The 16604-nt window shown below is 62.1% G+C and overlaps 1 protein-coding gene across 3 annotated transcripts in view; it reads left to right on the top strand.

The window, feature by feature from the left end:
• The window catches only part of MYRF (myelin regulatory factor), a 32601-nt gene that overhangs the window by 4396 nt on the left and 11601 nt on the right, over positions 1-16604 (top strand). For all 3 annotated transcript variants that reach the window (XM_080816907.1, XM_080816906.1, XM_080816905.1), the window contains exons 2-10: positions 7885-7972; positions 8094-8354; positions 10507-10568; positions 11460-11739; positions 12643-12893; positions 12995-13118; positions 14798-14993; positions 15941-16017; positions 16190-16300. In XM_080816907.1, coding sequence (XP_080673033.1) covers positions 7885-7972; positions 8094-8354; positions 10507-10568; positions 11460-11739; positions 12643-12893; positions 12995-13118; positions 14798-14993; positions 15941-16017; positions 16190-16300 — 1450 coding nt within the window. The remainder of the gene's footprint in view (positions 1-7884; positions 7973-8093; positions 8355-10506; positions 10569-11459; positions 11740-12642; positions 12894-12994; positions 13119-14797; positions 14994-15940; positions 16018-16189; positions 16301-16604) is intronic.

Below are 16604 nucleotides of genomic sequence, written 5' to 3'. Positions count from 1 at the left end.
GTCTGGGGGTCTTGGCAGGGTGCCCCTGGGGTCTTAGGCAGGGCCAAGCAGGGTATTTGGGGGATAGACAGGTGGGTTGCTCTGGGCAGTCTGGCGTCCTCCTGGGAACCTGGCCCCCACTCTCTGATTCTCAAGGGCTTACAGGACTGGGGGGGCCCTGGCAGCTGCTGATTGGCTACTGCCCTCGGACTTTGCCCTCTGATAAGAACGGGGAGCAGAAATCATTAACTGGATCATTAACGGGGAGTTGGCCCTGCCCTACCCAGGCTGCCTGCCCTTCCTTCCCACCTTCTTCCTCCTCACGGCCCACCCCCACCCCCCGCCTGCTTTTGGGCCTCAGTTTCCCTCATAGCCTGGCTGTGTATATGGGAGGGTTCCTCTCCCCTATGAAAGTCTTCAGCCCCTGCTGGATGTGGGTAGCCCCTGGGCTGGGGGTCAGGTAAGTCATGGCCTTATGTACTCCCCGGAGTGCTGCCCACAGTCCCTCTCCTGGGCCGATCTCTGCACTTCTTTGTGCCTCTACTTCCTCATCCTTAAAATGGGAATACAGCTGTAGCCCTGTACCTGCTTCTCAGGGTTTCTGTGGGGGTTGGGTGAACTGGGTGTTCTGAGGCCTGGTAAGTGCCCCGTGCGGTAATGCCCCAGAAATGTCAGCCTGGACAGTGATTACTGCCCCTGGGGCTTGCCCTCCACTTTGAGGATGTATTGATCCTCGGGGTAGGTCAGTGCCCCACCCTGGGCTGGGGCCTGTGGCTGGTGCTGTGTGCTTTGGGAAATTCCCTCACCCTCTCTGGGCCGTTTGGGCCAAGGATTGGGGGGAACCAGCAGCGTTATGGGACGCACTCTGCAGGCAGGGCCCGAGGTTCCTGCAGGTCTGGTCCTGTGGGGCCCTGATGCCAGCTCCTGGGCCCTGATGCCTCCAGCTGGGGCCCCACCCTGCCCCTCAGCCATGGGGAGCTTGGGCCAGGCCGGCAGCAGGGGGGACAGGGCTAACGGTCCTTTTTGTCTTGTTTGCTGCATACACCGGCCAGAGGTTTTTGCATAAGTTGCCTCCTGGGAGTCCCGGGACTCAGTGGAAGTCCAGGTGGTGTCTCATTTCCAGGAGAGAAGTGCTGAGGTCCGAGACGAAGTTGGTGGGTTGCCTATCACAGTTGGGTGTCCACCTAGAGTGGGACAGGGAGGGGGCCTCTCCTTGAGCGCTGAGGGGTCCTGATCCACCATGGATGGCTGGGCTGGGTGACTTCCATTCAGCCCCTTGACCTCTCTAGACCTTGGAGCCCTCACTCAGATGGTCGAGGCTGCGTGCTGTGTGATGCCGAGTCCTGAGACCCCTGGAGTGCCAAGGTCTGGAGTGGGAGGGGAGGGAAGGACAAAACCCCGGCTTGGGGCTGGGGCGGGGGGGGGGAGTTGGGTCCAGAGCCTCCACTGGCCTGGCCTGTGGAAGCCCCAGGGCATCCTGTCCTCTGCCTGTCTGTAGGCCACATCAGTGGGAGAGCACTATCTGCGTCTGACCTGGGTCCCTCCAGCCCTCATAAGGTACAATGACAGGCTCAGCCCCTCTGAGGAGTTTGGGGACCCTTGCTCCCTTGGGCCCTTCCCTCACTCTCCTCTTGACCATCTTAGCCCCTGGGCTCTCTTCTCCCTCTGTGGTTCTTCCTTGTAGGGTCTGCAGCCTGGGGCAGGGGTAGCCGAGGGTCTGCGACGCTGAGTTGACTCCGATCTGGAGTGCTGTTGGCCTGAGCCTGCCGCTTGGCCAGTGAGCATTTGTGTGCACGAGCGTTCGAGTCTGGGAGGTGCGCTGACATGAGAATAAGCACAGAGATGCTCAAGCCGCAGGGCCTTTGCACTGGCTCCCCACTGCCTGGAATGCTTTTCCCAGATATCCCCGTGGGATATCGGGAGGCCCTCGCGGACTGTCCTGTTGAAAACTGCAGCTTTCCCAGCTCTCCTGCCCCACCTGCCCCCGCTCTCTGCTTGATTTTCTCCATAGTATTTGTTATCTTCTGAAATGCTATGGAATTTTACCTGTCCGTCTTGTCATCTGACCCTGCCTCCAGAGCATCGGCTCCTCATGGGCAGGAAGTTCGTTTGTTCATTACCATAGCTCCAGAGCCAAGCATCATGCCCGACACATAGCATATGCTCAGTAATTGTTTGAATGAATGAATGAATGAGCACACGTGTGTGTCATGTGGGAAGGGTATGCCACTGTGTGTGTGTGGGTATGTACACGATCATGTGTGGGTCAGGGGGAGTGTGCCTCTGTGTACACATGTGTGTGGGGGACATGCTGGCATGTGAATCCAGAGGGACATGGGTAACTCTGTAGAGACGTGCCTGCGCCCCAAGCTGCAGGGTCTGTACTCTTCCCCTGAGTGGAGGCCTTCCCCAGCCTGTGCAAGAGGGATGGGGCCATCGGGTGGGAGCTCGCTTGGCCCTGTAGCATCAGGGCTAGGGCCCCCCCCAGAGCAAACTGAAGATCCCTGGAGATCAGTGTGCGTCCCCACAGAACATGTTGCAGCTTCTGGGCTCAGTTCTGGCTTGGGAGCCTCTTGGGGCTCTGACTTCAGCCTTGTGTCGACCTGAGGACAGGGTGGTAGCTGTATGGGGTCTAGGGGAGGACAGAGCTGTAGCCCAGGGATGGCCGAGGATTCCAGGTCCCCTGGAGGAGATGGGGTACTTTTGCATTTTTGGCAAATAAAGGCAGCCGTGGCTCAGATTTAAGGACCTGATGGCAATGACGAAGGAGCCATACCCTTGTCATTCAGCCCCCAGCTAACTGGGGACATGACGCAGAGATGCAAAGGACAGCTTGCAAAGTCAAGCATCTGACCGGAAGGCATTTTGAGTGGGAAGTCTGGTCACAGGTTGAAGCCTGAAGTGGGCAAGGCTAGCAGTTATTACATTAATCACAAATCATATTAATAAAGATAGAAAGGTCAAGCCAAAGGAGGTGAGAGCCCACTGTGCCCTGTCCTAGAGTGAACTAGTTTGGAGCACGTCATTTAGCTCAGGCCACACTGGGAACAGCACTGGGGACCCACTGTGATCGAGGGGATCAAGGAGGGGCTGCCAGAGCAGGGAGGCGGCCGTCAAGGGCTTACCCGCCGGGGTAGGGGGTGGGGGGCTACAGCCAAAGCCTGGAGGCTGGACTTTGCTGTGAATGTGCCAGAATAATAGCACGGTACCCGTCATGCGTCAGAGGGACTCAGGAGAAGATCGGAGCGCCCCCCCCCCCGCCCTTCCCTCTAGAGGCGCCGTGGGGCAGGTCTGCAGTCAGGTGGAGAGGTATGGGAGAGAAGGGTACAGCCTGGGCAGGAGAGGGGAGGGGAGCCCCAAGAGGATGAAAACAGCGATGACTGTTACTTGAGGAATGGTCCCTGGGGGTGAAGAGCTTTCCTGCCCTGTCGTTGAAGACTTAGGACCACTCCGGGAAGCAGGGATTCCTGCTGCACTTGACAGAGGAGGAAGCTGAGGCACAGAGAGGTCAGGTCACTTGCCAAGGGTCGCACAGCAATGAAGCAGGGTCCATATTAGCAGCTTGGCCTCTTTGAGCCTAGGGATCCCTGAGGGCATCATGGGGAGTGCTAGGGTGGGCTGTCCCCTGACCCCCATCACCCTGGCTCCCAGCCATGGCCTGGAGCCAGGGTGCCTTCAGATTCAGATGCCTGGGGGTGGACATTCAGGGCCGAGTAGGGGGACAGACTTGGGCCCTGAGCCCCGTCAGCCCCAGGTTCTGATCAGCTAGGCCTGGCCAGCATCCTTCGGCCCTGGCCTCCCCTGCCCACGGCCACGTGGCCGACGGGATTTCCGCCATGTTTGGGACATGAATTGACAAGTGCCCCATTGACGGGTCGGGGGGAGGTGTGGGCAGGGCACAAGCCTCCCACTGTGCCGGGTCCCCACCCTCCCCCGTTCCCTGGGACAATGGCCCAGACTCAGCCAGTGGCCACAGCTGGTGGGGGGGTGGTCATGAGCATGAGGAGGGGGAAGGGAGGGGTCCAGGATGGAGGCCACCTGGGGCCCCACCCGCCTTCATCCTGCGACTGGCTTGTATCCCTTCGGTTCTCCTCCTGCCCCGCTGGGTGGCCTGAAAGCGAGGAGGAGAGAAGAGGGGAGGGAGCTTCCTCTCCATAGCCCCTATCCCATCCTGTCTGGGACAGGGCAGTGTCTGGCTCCTGTTAAAAGCAGGTAATAGAGGCCCTAATTAATCCTCCAGGAGCAGCTGGGGCGCAGAGCTCAGCAGGACGGGGCGGTACCTGGAGGGGCCCTGCCTAGCCCCGGGCTCTGTCCGTAACATGGCCGGCTGGAGGTCCCCAGACCCAGGAAGGCCTGGTTCTAGTGTCCCCTGTGCCACTTTGCTCCTTCATTCCATGAACATTTATTGCACGCCTACTGTATGCTTAGATGCTTATACCCCAGAGAGGCAGAACAGGGCTGGCCTCATATCCCAGGTCCCACACCTGTAAACTTCGGGCAAGGCCTGTATCCATTCTGAGCCTGCTTTGTCATCTGTAAAATGGAGAGCAAGAAAACCACCTCTCCTGGAGGGTTGTTACAGGAGTGAAATATGAGCCACGTAGAGTATCGGCACAGAGTGGCTACTTGGAGAGTGAGCTGTGGGCAGCGGGTGAGCGGTGGACAGACCCTCCACTCTCCTGTGAGGTCTGTGCTAGCAGCCGAGTGAGGAGCCGGATGAGAAGGGAGGCCGCCAGTCACGAGAATGGGAGTCAGAGGGCGCCTCTCGGAGAAACTTACATGCAAGCCCAGTGAATGGGAACGGGCTTCCTCCAGGAGAGGAAACAGCATGTGCAAAGGCCCCAGGACTTGGAGAGTTGCAGGGAATTGGTTAGGAGAGGAGGCTGGAGGGGGCAGGCAGGGGGCCACTGTGGACCTCCAGGAGGGCTCTTGTTATCCTGAGCAGTGGAAAGTTGTGGAAGCATTTGAGGACGGGGCGGGCTGGGAAGCTGTTTTGTGTCCTGGTGGTGCCGCTTTCTGACTGTGGGACCTTGGGCAGCTTCCCCACCTCCCAGGGAGATCTTGAGGCTCAGCAGGAGCCACACTTAGCTTCCTGCCTGGCAGGTATCTGTTGTTGGCTCCAGAATGTTCCAGAGCTCTTTCCGGGAGCAGTCAAGGACAGGGGACCCCCAAAAGTGTGCTGATGTCTTCCTCCTGGCTTTCTGGGGGCTCTGCCCCGACTCAGGAACCTCTGGGTTCCCGCAAGCCCCCATCCTCACCCCGCCCTCCCAAATGTCTGATTAGAAGTTTCCAGTATGGTTTTTGGGGCAGCCTGGGGGCCAGACCCCTTAGGCTGAGCTGTGTGGAGAGAACATCAGGCAGGCCTTGTGGGGTCCCAGAGAACGACAAGATGTGGGCTCAGTGTTCCTCAGGAGGCCCACCAACTCCCCAAACCTGAGACTTCTCCCCGACCCAGCCCCAGTGGTTTTCTCCTCCCTCCTTTGTCCTCCCGTCCTCCCGGCCCCTGGCACGGGAGGGTCTCTCCTCCCCTCAACCACATCTGGTTCTCGTTAGGGTCTCCCAGGATGCCTCTGCCTGAGGCCCCCCCATCCCAAGGGAGGTGGGCAGGAGGATTAGGGGTGATTAGGAGCGCTCCTGGCCAGAGGAGGGGGAGGAGGAGACGAGGGGGCCTGGCGTATTATAAATAGCAACACCATGATTCTGTCACCCCATCATTCACTGCAGATTCCAAGTTCAGTCTCAAAAACCTGCAGCTTCAGCAGCCAGGGCGGGGGTAATGCTCCAGGGCTCCCTCCTTCCCTAGCCCCTGAGGGAACCCCCCCCCCCCACCAGCCCATAACGTGGGGCAGCCCAGAATGGCCAGGAAGTCTCATCCACCACCAACCACCCCATTCCCCTTGGAGTCAGGCCCCTGTGCCTGGGTTTGAATCTTGCAGGCTGTGTTGCCTCGGGCAAGAGACTTGACCTCTCTGAATAAAAGGGATGGTGTTAATGATGTAAAGCACTGAGAATAGTGCCCGGACCTGGTAGGCAGGCGCTCAGTCGCTCACGTAGTCCGCAGGAGTCCTGCAGACAGAGCCGCTGTCACTATCGGTATCCTCTTATCATCATTGCCGTTCGGGTCGGGGAGGATTAAGTGTCACACTGCACGTGAAGAACCCACGGAATGCCTTGCATGTAATAAACTCCTATGGTTGTTAATGTCTTTGGCTCCCAAAGTGCCTGGCATACAGTAGGCATTTAATAAACGGGATCTTCGGGTAACAGGGAAGGATGGGATGGGGACCAGAGTGTAGACGGGAATCCTAGAACCTTGATGAGCAGACTGGTCATTCCCAGCTTGAGAAGCTTCTCTCTCCTGGGCCACGCTGCACCCTGGACGGCCACTGGCAGTGCTCGGTGGGTGTCCCCGGTTCCTGGCCGGGTGAGCCAGGGGTGGGGGCCAGCAGGAGGGCCTGTCCCGAGCAGCGCGTGACTCCTAGGAGGGCTTAGCCACTCATTAATCACCTAAGCGGGGCTCAGCATTCTTGAAATGCCGGCTGGGGCCAGGGAGGGGCCTGGGCCAGGGGCTTGTGGGGACCCCAGGGCTCTGGGTCTGTGAAGTGAGGGCAGGCAGTCTGTTTGCTGAGCACCCATTGTGCGCCGGGCACCTTACATACCTTAACTTGTTTCACAGTCAGCCCTGTAAAGTATTAGCTGTTCATGTCCCCATTTTACTAAAGAGGAGACTGAGGCTCAGAGAGGGTATGTGACCAGCTTAAGGTCACACAACAGGGAGGACACAACCCACGATTTGTTCCTGGATCTTCCTGAGCTATTCCCAGGGCTCCCCCGGGAGAAGGCATGAGGTGCAGACCCCAGGCTCATGGCTCCAGGGGCCTGTGGGAGGGGTATCTCCTGCCTCAGTGGGGCTGGTCAGCCCAGGTCAGCAGTGTGGGTGGGGCCGTCCTCCATTATCGGGGCTGACGCATCTCCTACGTCAGCCCCCTTATCACCCCGCCCTCCTGCTCCCCCCTGCAAGGTGACCCTGGGAGGGGAAAGGCCAGCGCCTCCCCCTCTCCTCCCCTGCTTATGCCCAAGAGTCCTGGGCGCCTTTTCTGTGAGTCCCTCCCCTTCGCAGGGCTGGGGCCAGCAGGGAGGGCCCAGGAGAGGGCGGTGGAGGAGCGGAGCTCTGGCCACCATCGTTCCATTCCTTGCTGTGAAGCCAGGCAAAGCCCTTACCTCTCTGGGCCCGTTTCCTCCTCTGGAGTACCAGGGCTGGACACCCTAGGCCCTGTTATGGGGGTGACGAGCTCTGCCGGAGGCTGAGCCAGACACTTCTGGTTCTAGTCCCCACTCCCTCTCCATCTGCATTTGGGGCCTGGGGTGCAGAAGACTCCCTGGCCATATGCCCCCCCCCCCCCGCCAGGACGTGTGATTCAGGCCAGCCTGGCGTCATGTTCCTGGGGACCTGGCAGCTGGGCTGTCTGGAAGGAGGCAGGGCGGGACAGAGTCACTGAGTCTGGGTCCAGCCTTCCAGGGTGGTGGGCAACTGCTGGGCACTCAGTTCCATAAAATACCTCCGTTACTCCTCACAACTCCCCATAAAACTTGGGAATAATGACCCCATTTTACAGACAAGAGTGAGGACTTGCTCACGTCACAGGAAATGGCCTGTCTGTCCCCGATCTGTGCTCTGGGTTCCTCCCCTCCTCAGAGACACTGAGCAGGCTGGGGACCAGGGAAGCATCCTTGCGATGCCTCCTGGAGGGTGTCAGGTGATGGGCACTGCCGGACTCTACCTGGACACGGATGTGCAGGTGGGGAGGAGCCTGGGGGCATATGTTCTGGAGGCCCCAGCCTGGGTAGAGCTATAGGGCAGGGCCCAGAGACCTAGGGGTGCTCACATCTGGCTCTCCCCTGCAGGCCACGACATCAATGGGGCCCTGGAGCCCTCCAACATAGACACCAGCATCCTGGAGGAGTACATCAGCAAGGAGGACGCCTCTGACCTGTGAGTGGGCCCACCCTCATGCCCCTCGGCCTCCGCCCTTCACCTGGGGGGTGTGCTCTGGCCCTGGGTCCGCAAGCTACTGGGGTCCTGGCTGGCTCTGAGCTCCTTCCTTTCTCCACAGCTGCTTCCCTGACATCTCTGCTCCAGCCGGTGCAGCCTCCTACCCCCACGGGCCACCTGCGATTCCCGGCTCCAGCGGGGGCCACCACCTGAGCCCCCCTGGGGGCGGACCGTCCCCGGGGCGCCACGGCTCCCTCCCCGCCCCGAGCTACAGCGCCCCGCTCAACTGCAACAACAATGCTATGGCTAGCGCTCCCAAGCCCTTCCTGGGGGGCTCTGGGCCCCCCATCAAGGCAGAGCCCAAGGCTCCCTATGCCCCAGGGTGAGTGAGGGCGGGGAGGGTGGGAGGCAGGTGTGCGGCGGGAGGGGGTCAGGGTCTATGGGCTGAGGAGGTGCTGGTGGTGCCCCGGCCAGCCGTGGTGACCTGGCTGCCCTGTGGGTAGGTAGGGGCGGCTGGGGAGGGGCTCGTGGCTTTGTTCCGAGGTCGTGGGCAGCCCCAGAGGATTCCGAGCAGGGGAGTGATGAGGGCTGATGTAAGCACTCAAAAATTCTCTGACAGCTGTGTAAAGGGGATGGGAGGAGGCAAGCCTAGAGACACGGCTGCTTACCTACACGGATACACGCAGGCACGCACGTGTGCACACACACAGGGCACGCAAGGTCCCCTTACTGCCCCGGGCCATCCACTCCTGCATCTAGCTACTATTTGCTGGGGCCGCGGGGACCGGCCTGATGGCACAGGTGTGGTACCTAAAGCTCCCCCTGCCCGAGCCAGTTTCCCAGGCCCTTTCTCTCCTCTCTCTGAGGAGTCCACGCCGGGGGCCCGGCTGTGACCACAGGATGGTGGCGGTCAGCAGCCCAGCCAGACTCCAGGGCCGCCCACAGACCTGTGCTCGTGAGGACAGGCAGGAACATGGGTCTGCTGGGTTCTGCAGGGGGGCTCGAAGAAGGTTCTGGGTTCCCCAGCGTGGGGCAGGAGCAGGGGACCCTGTAGAGTTAGCCCAAAGTGCTTCCCCTCCAGGATTGTGGAAATAAGGGGAGGAAGCCCAGAGCAAGCGCCAGAGGGGCTGGGGGTACCGGACCTGTCGCCTGGCTTGCTGGGGGAGGGCTGCGGAGGTGAGCTGGGGTGTTAGGGGTGAGCTTTTGCTGCGCAGGGCAGACATCCAGCCTAGGGGCTGTCTCTGAGCCCAGACCCCGAAGGGCAAAGACGGGAGGGAAGAGAACGAATGCGTGAGAAACACCTGCTGGATGCCTACTGCTGTCCCCGCTGTCCCCTACCGCTGTCCCCGGTGTGGCTCTGTTTGTGTAAGCTCGTTGAGCTTCTCAAGTAACCAGCTCCTGGGGGGACCCCGGAACTAGCTGGCCTGTGAGTGAGGCTGTGCTGCCCCCCGGCAGGATCCCAGCGGCACACTGAGGCCATCTCTAAGGGACAGAAGGAGCTTGCCCACAATAGCGCAGAGACCGTGTGTCCCCTGGGAGGGACCCAAGGCCCTGCACGACCCCTGCACCTGCCAGGGTCTGTCCCTCCTGCGGAGGATTGTGCCGGCCGGTGGGGGAGGGACTTATTAATCAATAAACCACCACATCGAGGATGATTGAGCAGCACGAGGAGTTGCGGGGAAGGAACACAAGGTCCCACCGACTTGAGACGTTTCACAGCAGGGACCTTTCCACACCAGAAAACCCGATGGCCACCGTGCAGGGAGCAGACAGGAGATGCTGGGCGCAGGGCAGAGGTGTCAGGCAGCCCTTGGGGGTCCTGTTGCCTTTTCTGTCATTCTCACACAGCCCGAGGGGCTGGGCCGGTGGCTCATCCAGGGGGGCGTGAGGGCCCTGGTATCAGCCCAGGGGTGTGTCGGCGAGGGCGCGGCTGCCTGGGCATGGAGGCGGGCAGTCTCTCCAGACGTGCGACCAGGACAGCCAGAGAGCTGTCCTGCCAGGCCGAAGCCTCCCCTCACTGGGCGAACGCAGGGTGTTAATCTCTCACGGTTGAGTTTTTCTTTCGCCTGAACCGCTGATAAAACCTGCAAGAAAAAAATACACCCAGACCTGGTGAGGCTGGCTCCCTGCCCAGCCTGTACCTGCCCCTGGGGGGGGCGGCCGAGCCCCTTAGAGCCCCAGAGAGCTCTTCCCTAGAGTTTCTAGAAAGTGGGGCTTCAGTGGGTGTGGGAAGGGAGCAGCGGGCCTGGTCCTTGCTCCTTGAATCCCTGCGCTGTCCTTGTGTCCTTAAATCCTGTTCCATCATCAGGGACACTGGTTCCTGGTCCCCAAGTGCCTGGGAGGTCTGAGGGGATACAGGTCAGGAGCCCAAAGACCCTGCCCCAGACCCTGCCTGGTACCCCAAGATGGCTCGTGCAGAAAAATTCCCCTGGGGGTGGGCAGTGAGGGGACCTCAGGCCTGCAGCGTCTGGGGTCTCGGGGACCCGGCCCCACAGACGAGCTGCCTGCCCGACAGCGCCCTCCTCCCCCTGCAGCACACTGCCGGATTCTCCCCCAGACTCGGGCTCCGAGGCCTACTCCCCCCAGCAGGTGAATGGTGAGTCCAGCGGGCACCGCCCTCCCCCTCTGGGGTTTGGGCAAGTGGTTGGGGCGGCCTTATCGGGGAGGGAGGGAACGAGGGAGGGAGGGGGCCAGCGGCCGCCCAACAGGCCCAGATTATCGCTGGTCAAATACTCCCCGGCGCTGGCTATTGTCTCCCCACTGGCGGGTGGGGGGCCTGGCCCGGCCTCTGAGAACCTGTCCCTGCCGGCGATGCCACCCGCCTGCCCGCCTGCGCCATCATGGACGCACCCTTCGGTGGTAAGTGGACGGCCGGGGAAGGCCGTGGGTGCAGCCCGAGTGCAGGCCTGGCTGACCTCCTGGGCCCACCTCCCCTGGTGGGGGAGGGTGCCAGGGGTGCTGCGGCCCCCAGGTGGCCAAAAGCAGAAGGATCTCGGGCAGCCGTCTCCCCACAGCCCAGAAAGGGGTCAAGAGTTCTGTTTATCTTACCAAAAACATTTCTGGAATGCCTCCTGGGGAACAAAGGGAGCTGGGGGGCTGGCCCCTGGGAGCCCGCTAGAGGGGCTGCCGGATGGAGGAGGGCTGCTGCAGGACTGTGCTGGGGGGCCCCCCGAGACTCCTTCCTGAGGCCCAGAGGAGGATCGGGACTGTGAGGGGCCAGGGGAGGACGCTGGGCAGCCAGGCTTGGGGGGAAGGAGCCAATTAGGACAGCCGGGGGCGGGGGGGGCGGGGGGGCCAGAAACTAAAGCTGCCCATCCCGCCCCTGGACAGGGGCTTGTCTCCCTGCCGGGGCCTCTAGTGGCCAGCCTCAGGCTGCCTAGTCCACCTCCCTCGTGGGGCTGGTCTCAGGAGAAGGTGGGAAACCCTGTGCCCAGGGACCTGAGTGATGTAGGTCTCCGATGCCCACCCTCCACCATCTCTCCTGCAGACTCCCATCTCCTGCGCACCATAACCCCTGAGACCCTGTGCCACGTGGGCGTGCCTCCTCGCCTGGAGCACCCGCCTCCACCTCCAGCCCACCTCCCAGGCCCCCCGCCGCCCCCGCCCCCCCCACCTCACTACCCCGTCCTGCCGCGGGACCTGTACATGAAGGCCGAGCCCCCGATGCCCTCCTATGCTGCCATGGGGCAGGGGCTCGTGCCCAGCGATCTGCACCACACTCAGCAGTCCCAGATGCTACACCAGCTGCTGCAGCAGCACGGAGCTGAGTAAGCCTGGGGCAGGTGGGTTTGGGGGGTGGGGGCCCGGGCAGGGCAGAGATGGCGCTGGGGCCTGGGGTGAGCTCTGCCCCCACGAGTTGGGGGTAAGCGTGTACCTATGGAGGTGCCCGCTCAGCAGCTCTGTAGCTGTGGCCAGATGCTTCTGACGACCTTATTTGGTGAGCGTGGCCACCCCCATTGCCCAGATAGGTAAACTGAGGCTCCCAGGGGGAGGAAATGCTTGTTGGGGGCACGGAACTAGGATGGGAGAGAGCAGGGACAAACCTCGGGCTGTGCCTTTCCCCAGACACCAGTGACTTTCCAACCTTCTCAGGGAGTCCGGGGGCTCCTGCTCTGACCCCAAACAGTGGAATTGTCCTTTTATCTGTTTGTTTGACACATCGAGATGTCATGGAAGGTTTAGTTCAGGACAAGACTCCACAGCCTCCTCCCCAAGAAACTCTCCTTCCCAGCCTTGGTGGCCCGCGCACCTGGGGCTTGTTTCCAGCCTCGGAGGCTGCTCTCTGTGGAGTCCTCACTCTCAAGGATGGCCCTGAGGATGACACCCCAGGGAAGGGACCAGCTTGTTCATTCCACAAACTATCAGGAGACTCTGTGCGCCAGGCCCACAGCTGGGCCTGATGGGGACACACAGACAAGTCAGGTGTGGCTTCTGCCCTCCTGGTTCCATGATCCAGGGGTTAGAGAGGAGTGACAGGAGCAGGGAATGACCTTACAGAGTGATGGGGGAGCACTGAGGAGGTAAAGCCCAGGGGCTTTTTTGAAGGGGTGTCCTCTGGATTGGGCATATCTTGCTGAAATGGGGTGAAGAGGGGAAGGGGGCTCCTGCCCGGGGGAGGGGAAGGGGCTCAGGAACGAGCCAGCCCCCCATGGCCTCTGTGTCGCCCCCAGGCTCCCCGCACACCCCTCCAAGAAGAGGAAGCACTCCGAATCACCTTCCAACACCCTCAACGCCCAGATGCTGAATGGAATGATCAAACAGGAGCCCGGGACCACAGCGACGCTGCCCCCACACCCAGCTCGAGCCCCATCCCCACCCTGGCCTCCCCAGGGCCCCCTCTCACCGGGGCCCGGCTCCTTGCCCCTCAGCATTGCCCGGGTCCAGACACCGCCTTGGCACCCGCCAGGGGCACCCTCACCAGGTATGTATGTGCCTGGCCTGCCGCGGAGCTCACAGCGGGCCAGCATCCCTTGAGGAGGGGGCGTGGGGCGCAACGCCCACGTGGTTGCTCCCTCCCTCCAGGTCTCCTGCAGGACAGTGATAGCCTCAGTGGCTCCTACCTGGACCCCAATTACCAGTCCATCAAGTGGCAACCGCATCAGCAGAACAAGTGGGCCACGCTGTACGACGCGAACTACAAGGAGCTGTGAGTGCCCCGCCCCCCCACTCCTGCCACCACATCAGGGGCATTCCACACCCCCCCCCCCCAGCGTCAAGGCCCCAGACAGGGCCTGGGAGCACGCTGGGCACCACATGGGCCCAGGTTATAGGAGAGCAGCAGGCTCAGGGCAGAACTAGGACAGGCCCTTGGAGTTCTGGACTTGTGGGCCCGCCCAAGGCCTCCTTAAGGAGGTGGTGTCTGTCAGGGAGGGGCCGGTGGGAGCCTAGGGAGGGAGAAGCGGGTGGATGGGTGTTTTCTGGCTCCTCCTCCCCCACTCTTTCTGCATTCCAGGAAGGTAGCAGGAAGCTGTGTTGGCAGGGCCCTCCCAGCAGCCCCCTCCCTGGGACAGAGGGCGGAGCGGGTGGGGGAGGACAGGCTGTCCGGGCGGGCATTCCGAGCTCTCCCTCGGCCCCCACCCATGTTGGATTCAGCTTCCTGGGACCAGGCCAGCAGCACTGTGGGACCACTCCCCTCACTGCTGCGGAGGTCCGGTGGGGGTGAGGGCGAGGCCCTCTGGACACTGCCAGGCCTGGGCAGGGTGGCGGAGAGCAGCCTCCTGGAGCTGGGTGCCCCAGGCTGTGTGGGCAAGAAGCCAGAAGCCCTTGGGGCTGGGTGGGGGATCCAGCTGCTGTCGTGGTTGAAGGATCCCTTGAGGTCCTGTCGGGATGGGGGGAGAGATCTTCGGGGATCCCACCCTTATGGCCTGGGGAGGATCCCCCCACTCTTCCCACCATGCTTTCCAGCCAGCCCTGCCATCTCAGGCCCTAAGGCCAGGAAGCTGGCAGCTGGGGGCCCCAGTGTACTTCCTGGGTGTTCCCCCCGGGGCCGGCAGGTGGGTGGTGCCCCAGGCCTTCTGCAGATGTTAGCCAGGCCCCCAAGCCTCTTCCCCCGAGTTTGGAATCGTTCTCTGCCCATCTTCCTTCTGGGGGACCCTGGGCATCGGGAGCGCTACTTTTGTCTAGTGACCTGGGTGAGGATGAGCCAATAGTTGCCCCCTTTCCTGCCACCCGGAGGTTCCCCCCCAAGAGAATCCATGCTTGGAATCCTTGCCCAGTGACAGATGGGTAGACTGAGGCTGAGTCTGCGCTGCCCAGAGTGCCCCTCTCCCCACCTGGGCAGCTGGAGAAATCAGGACAAGGACTTCGGGGGCTTGAGCAAGCCAGTGGGCCGGGGCTGGGCCAGTGCCGAGCCGGCGCCTGGTCCCACCGTTTCCATGGCAACCAGCTGTCAGGCCCGTGAAGCTCTGCAGACGCATCCCCTCTCACCCGGTCTCCTGCGAGGGAGGGGGATTCAGGCAGCATTCTGGGAAGGAGCCAAGTGTGATGAGGGGCCGCGAAGCCCCCTCCTCAGGAGTTCACTCCCCTTGGGTGGGCCTCAGGGGTCTTGCCCCATGTGCCCCATCACCAGGGTGGGCTGGGCCCAGCCACACAGAGGAAAGAATATTGGCCCAAGAGTTGGCAGACCCGAGCTCAGATCCTTCCGGGGACTCAGTTTCCACTTCTGAGAGGTGGGGGGCAGCCCCACGCGTGGTCTGAGGATCCAGGGTGTGGCTTCCCGTTAGGAAACCTCTTTGGAAGGCAGACACTGGAGATGGACGTTCCAGACCTAGCTTTGACGGGGGGAGCCCCTGGCGAGTACCCTCCCCTGCCCTCCCCTGCCCCTAGGCCCATGCTCACCTACCGCGTAGACGCCGACAAGGGCTTCAACTTCTCGGTGGGCGATGACGCGTTCGTGTGCCAGAAGAAGAACCACTTCCAGGTCACGGTGTACATCGGCCTGCTGGGAGAGCCCAAGTACGTCAAGACACCCGAAGGCCTCAAGCCCCTTGACTGCTTCTACCTGAAACTGCACGGAGTGAAGGCAGGTTTGGGGGCTCAGCGAGGATGGGAGGGGAGTGGAGGGGAGCCAGGAGTCCTTGGGGAGTTGAAAGACCCCCCCCCAAAGCAAAGCCCCCTTCCCAGCTGTGCTTCCTGATTCCTTCTCTGCCCAGTGACCCCAAGGCTACACTCCCAGCCCAGACCCGGGGATCATGACCTGAGCCGAAGGCAGAGGCTTTAATCCACTGAGCCCCCCAGGCGCCCCGACACTTGCCATTCTTCCAGAGCACCTGCTGCCTTCCCAGCAAAGCCCTGACTTCGGAGCTTAGCCCACAAAGGCCTTTGGGACCAGCCCTTCCCTGCAGCCCTGCCATCGCTTGTGCCCCAGACCTGTTGTGCCCATTCACAGCCCCTGCTCTCCTGAGGCAGCTCCCCTTCTCTGGGACACACGGAGAATGCCCGCTCCACCCCTCCTCTCCTGGCCTTTCCATTCCCTCTGCTGCAGTCCTTAGTCCTTGGGGACAACGGTCCTGAGTCTCCTTCCCTGGGGTCTCCTGCCCCAGGAGTGGTTGATTTGGAGCCCGTGAGCTCCCGGGGGGCACACGGCTGCCTGTGTTTCCTTCAGGACAGGGATCCAGGCCGGGCCTGGCCTTGGCGCAGCTCAGCCATCCCTCGTGGACGGGCTGCAGGGACGTGGGTGTGGGAGAGGGTCTGGGGAGTGCGTGGGTTTGGGTGGGAGCGGGTGTTTACGGAGGTCAGCTTGGGGGACGTGTGTGGAGGTGGGGGCTGTGTGTCCGTGGAAGGCGTGAGTGGGTGCGTGCGGAGCTGGGAGAGCAGTGTGACTGTCTGTGCCCTCACTGAGGGGAGGGCCATGCCTCCACTTCTGGGGGAGCTCCGGCTGGGCCAGGCCTGGGCTGAGTGGCTAAAGGGAGGCAGAACCAGGCGGGGACCCTGGCCCTGATGGGTCACCGGCTTCGGCTTCTCCCGCAGCTGGAGGCCCTGAACCAGTCGATCAATATTGAGCAGTCCCAGTCGGACCGGAGCAAACGGCCCTTTAACCCCGTCACGTGAGTGTCTGACCTTGGGGGTTGGGCGGTGGTTCTAGCTGAGCTGGCCAGCCCTGGAGCTGGCCTGGGAGCCCAGAGGGCCATGGTACCTGCCTCCTACGCATTCCTGACTGCGGGCCTGGCTCTTCGAAGCCCCCTCCCCACCTCCTGAGTCCCTGCCACTCCTCTGCAGGGTCAACCTGCCCCCTGAGCAGGTCACGAAGGTGACCGTGGGGCGCCTGCACTTCAGCGAGACCACTGCCAACAACATGCGCAAGAAGGGCAAACCCAACCCTGACCAGAGGTGAGCGGGCTGCGCCCCGGCCCCGCCAGGCCCTCCAGGTCTAAGCAGAAGGGGCAGGAAGACATCGCCCACTGTCACAGTGTCCCACACACTGACCCATTGTACAGAAGAGACACCTGAGCCTCACACCTAAGGCTAATGGACTTAGCAGCTCCCTGGGGTCCTTGCAGCGGGCCCTGGGGAGTTTCTGTCCCTAGTGGAGACTTGGGTTCCTCCACTGGAGGCTAAGGTGTTAATGCCCTCTTCCTGCGGGGGGTGCTGGGAGCCTGGGCACTGTACCCCAGACATGGGGGCAGGTGGGGCA

This window comes from Martes martes (genome assembly GCF_963455335.1).
Source record: "Martes martes genome assembly, chromosome: 10".
In the NCBI taxonomy this organism is placed as follows: domain Eukaryota; kingdom Metazoa; phylum Chordata; class Mammalia; order Carnivora; family Mustelidae; genus Martes; species Martes martes.
The sequence above is the reverse complement of the archived record's forward strand: the minus strand, read 5'-3'. Positions and strand labels throughout refer to the sequence as shown.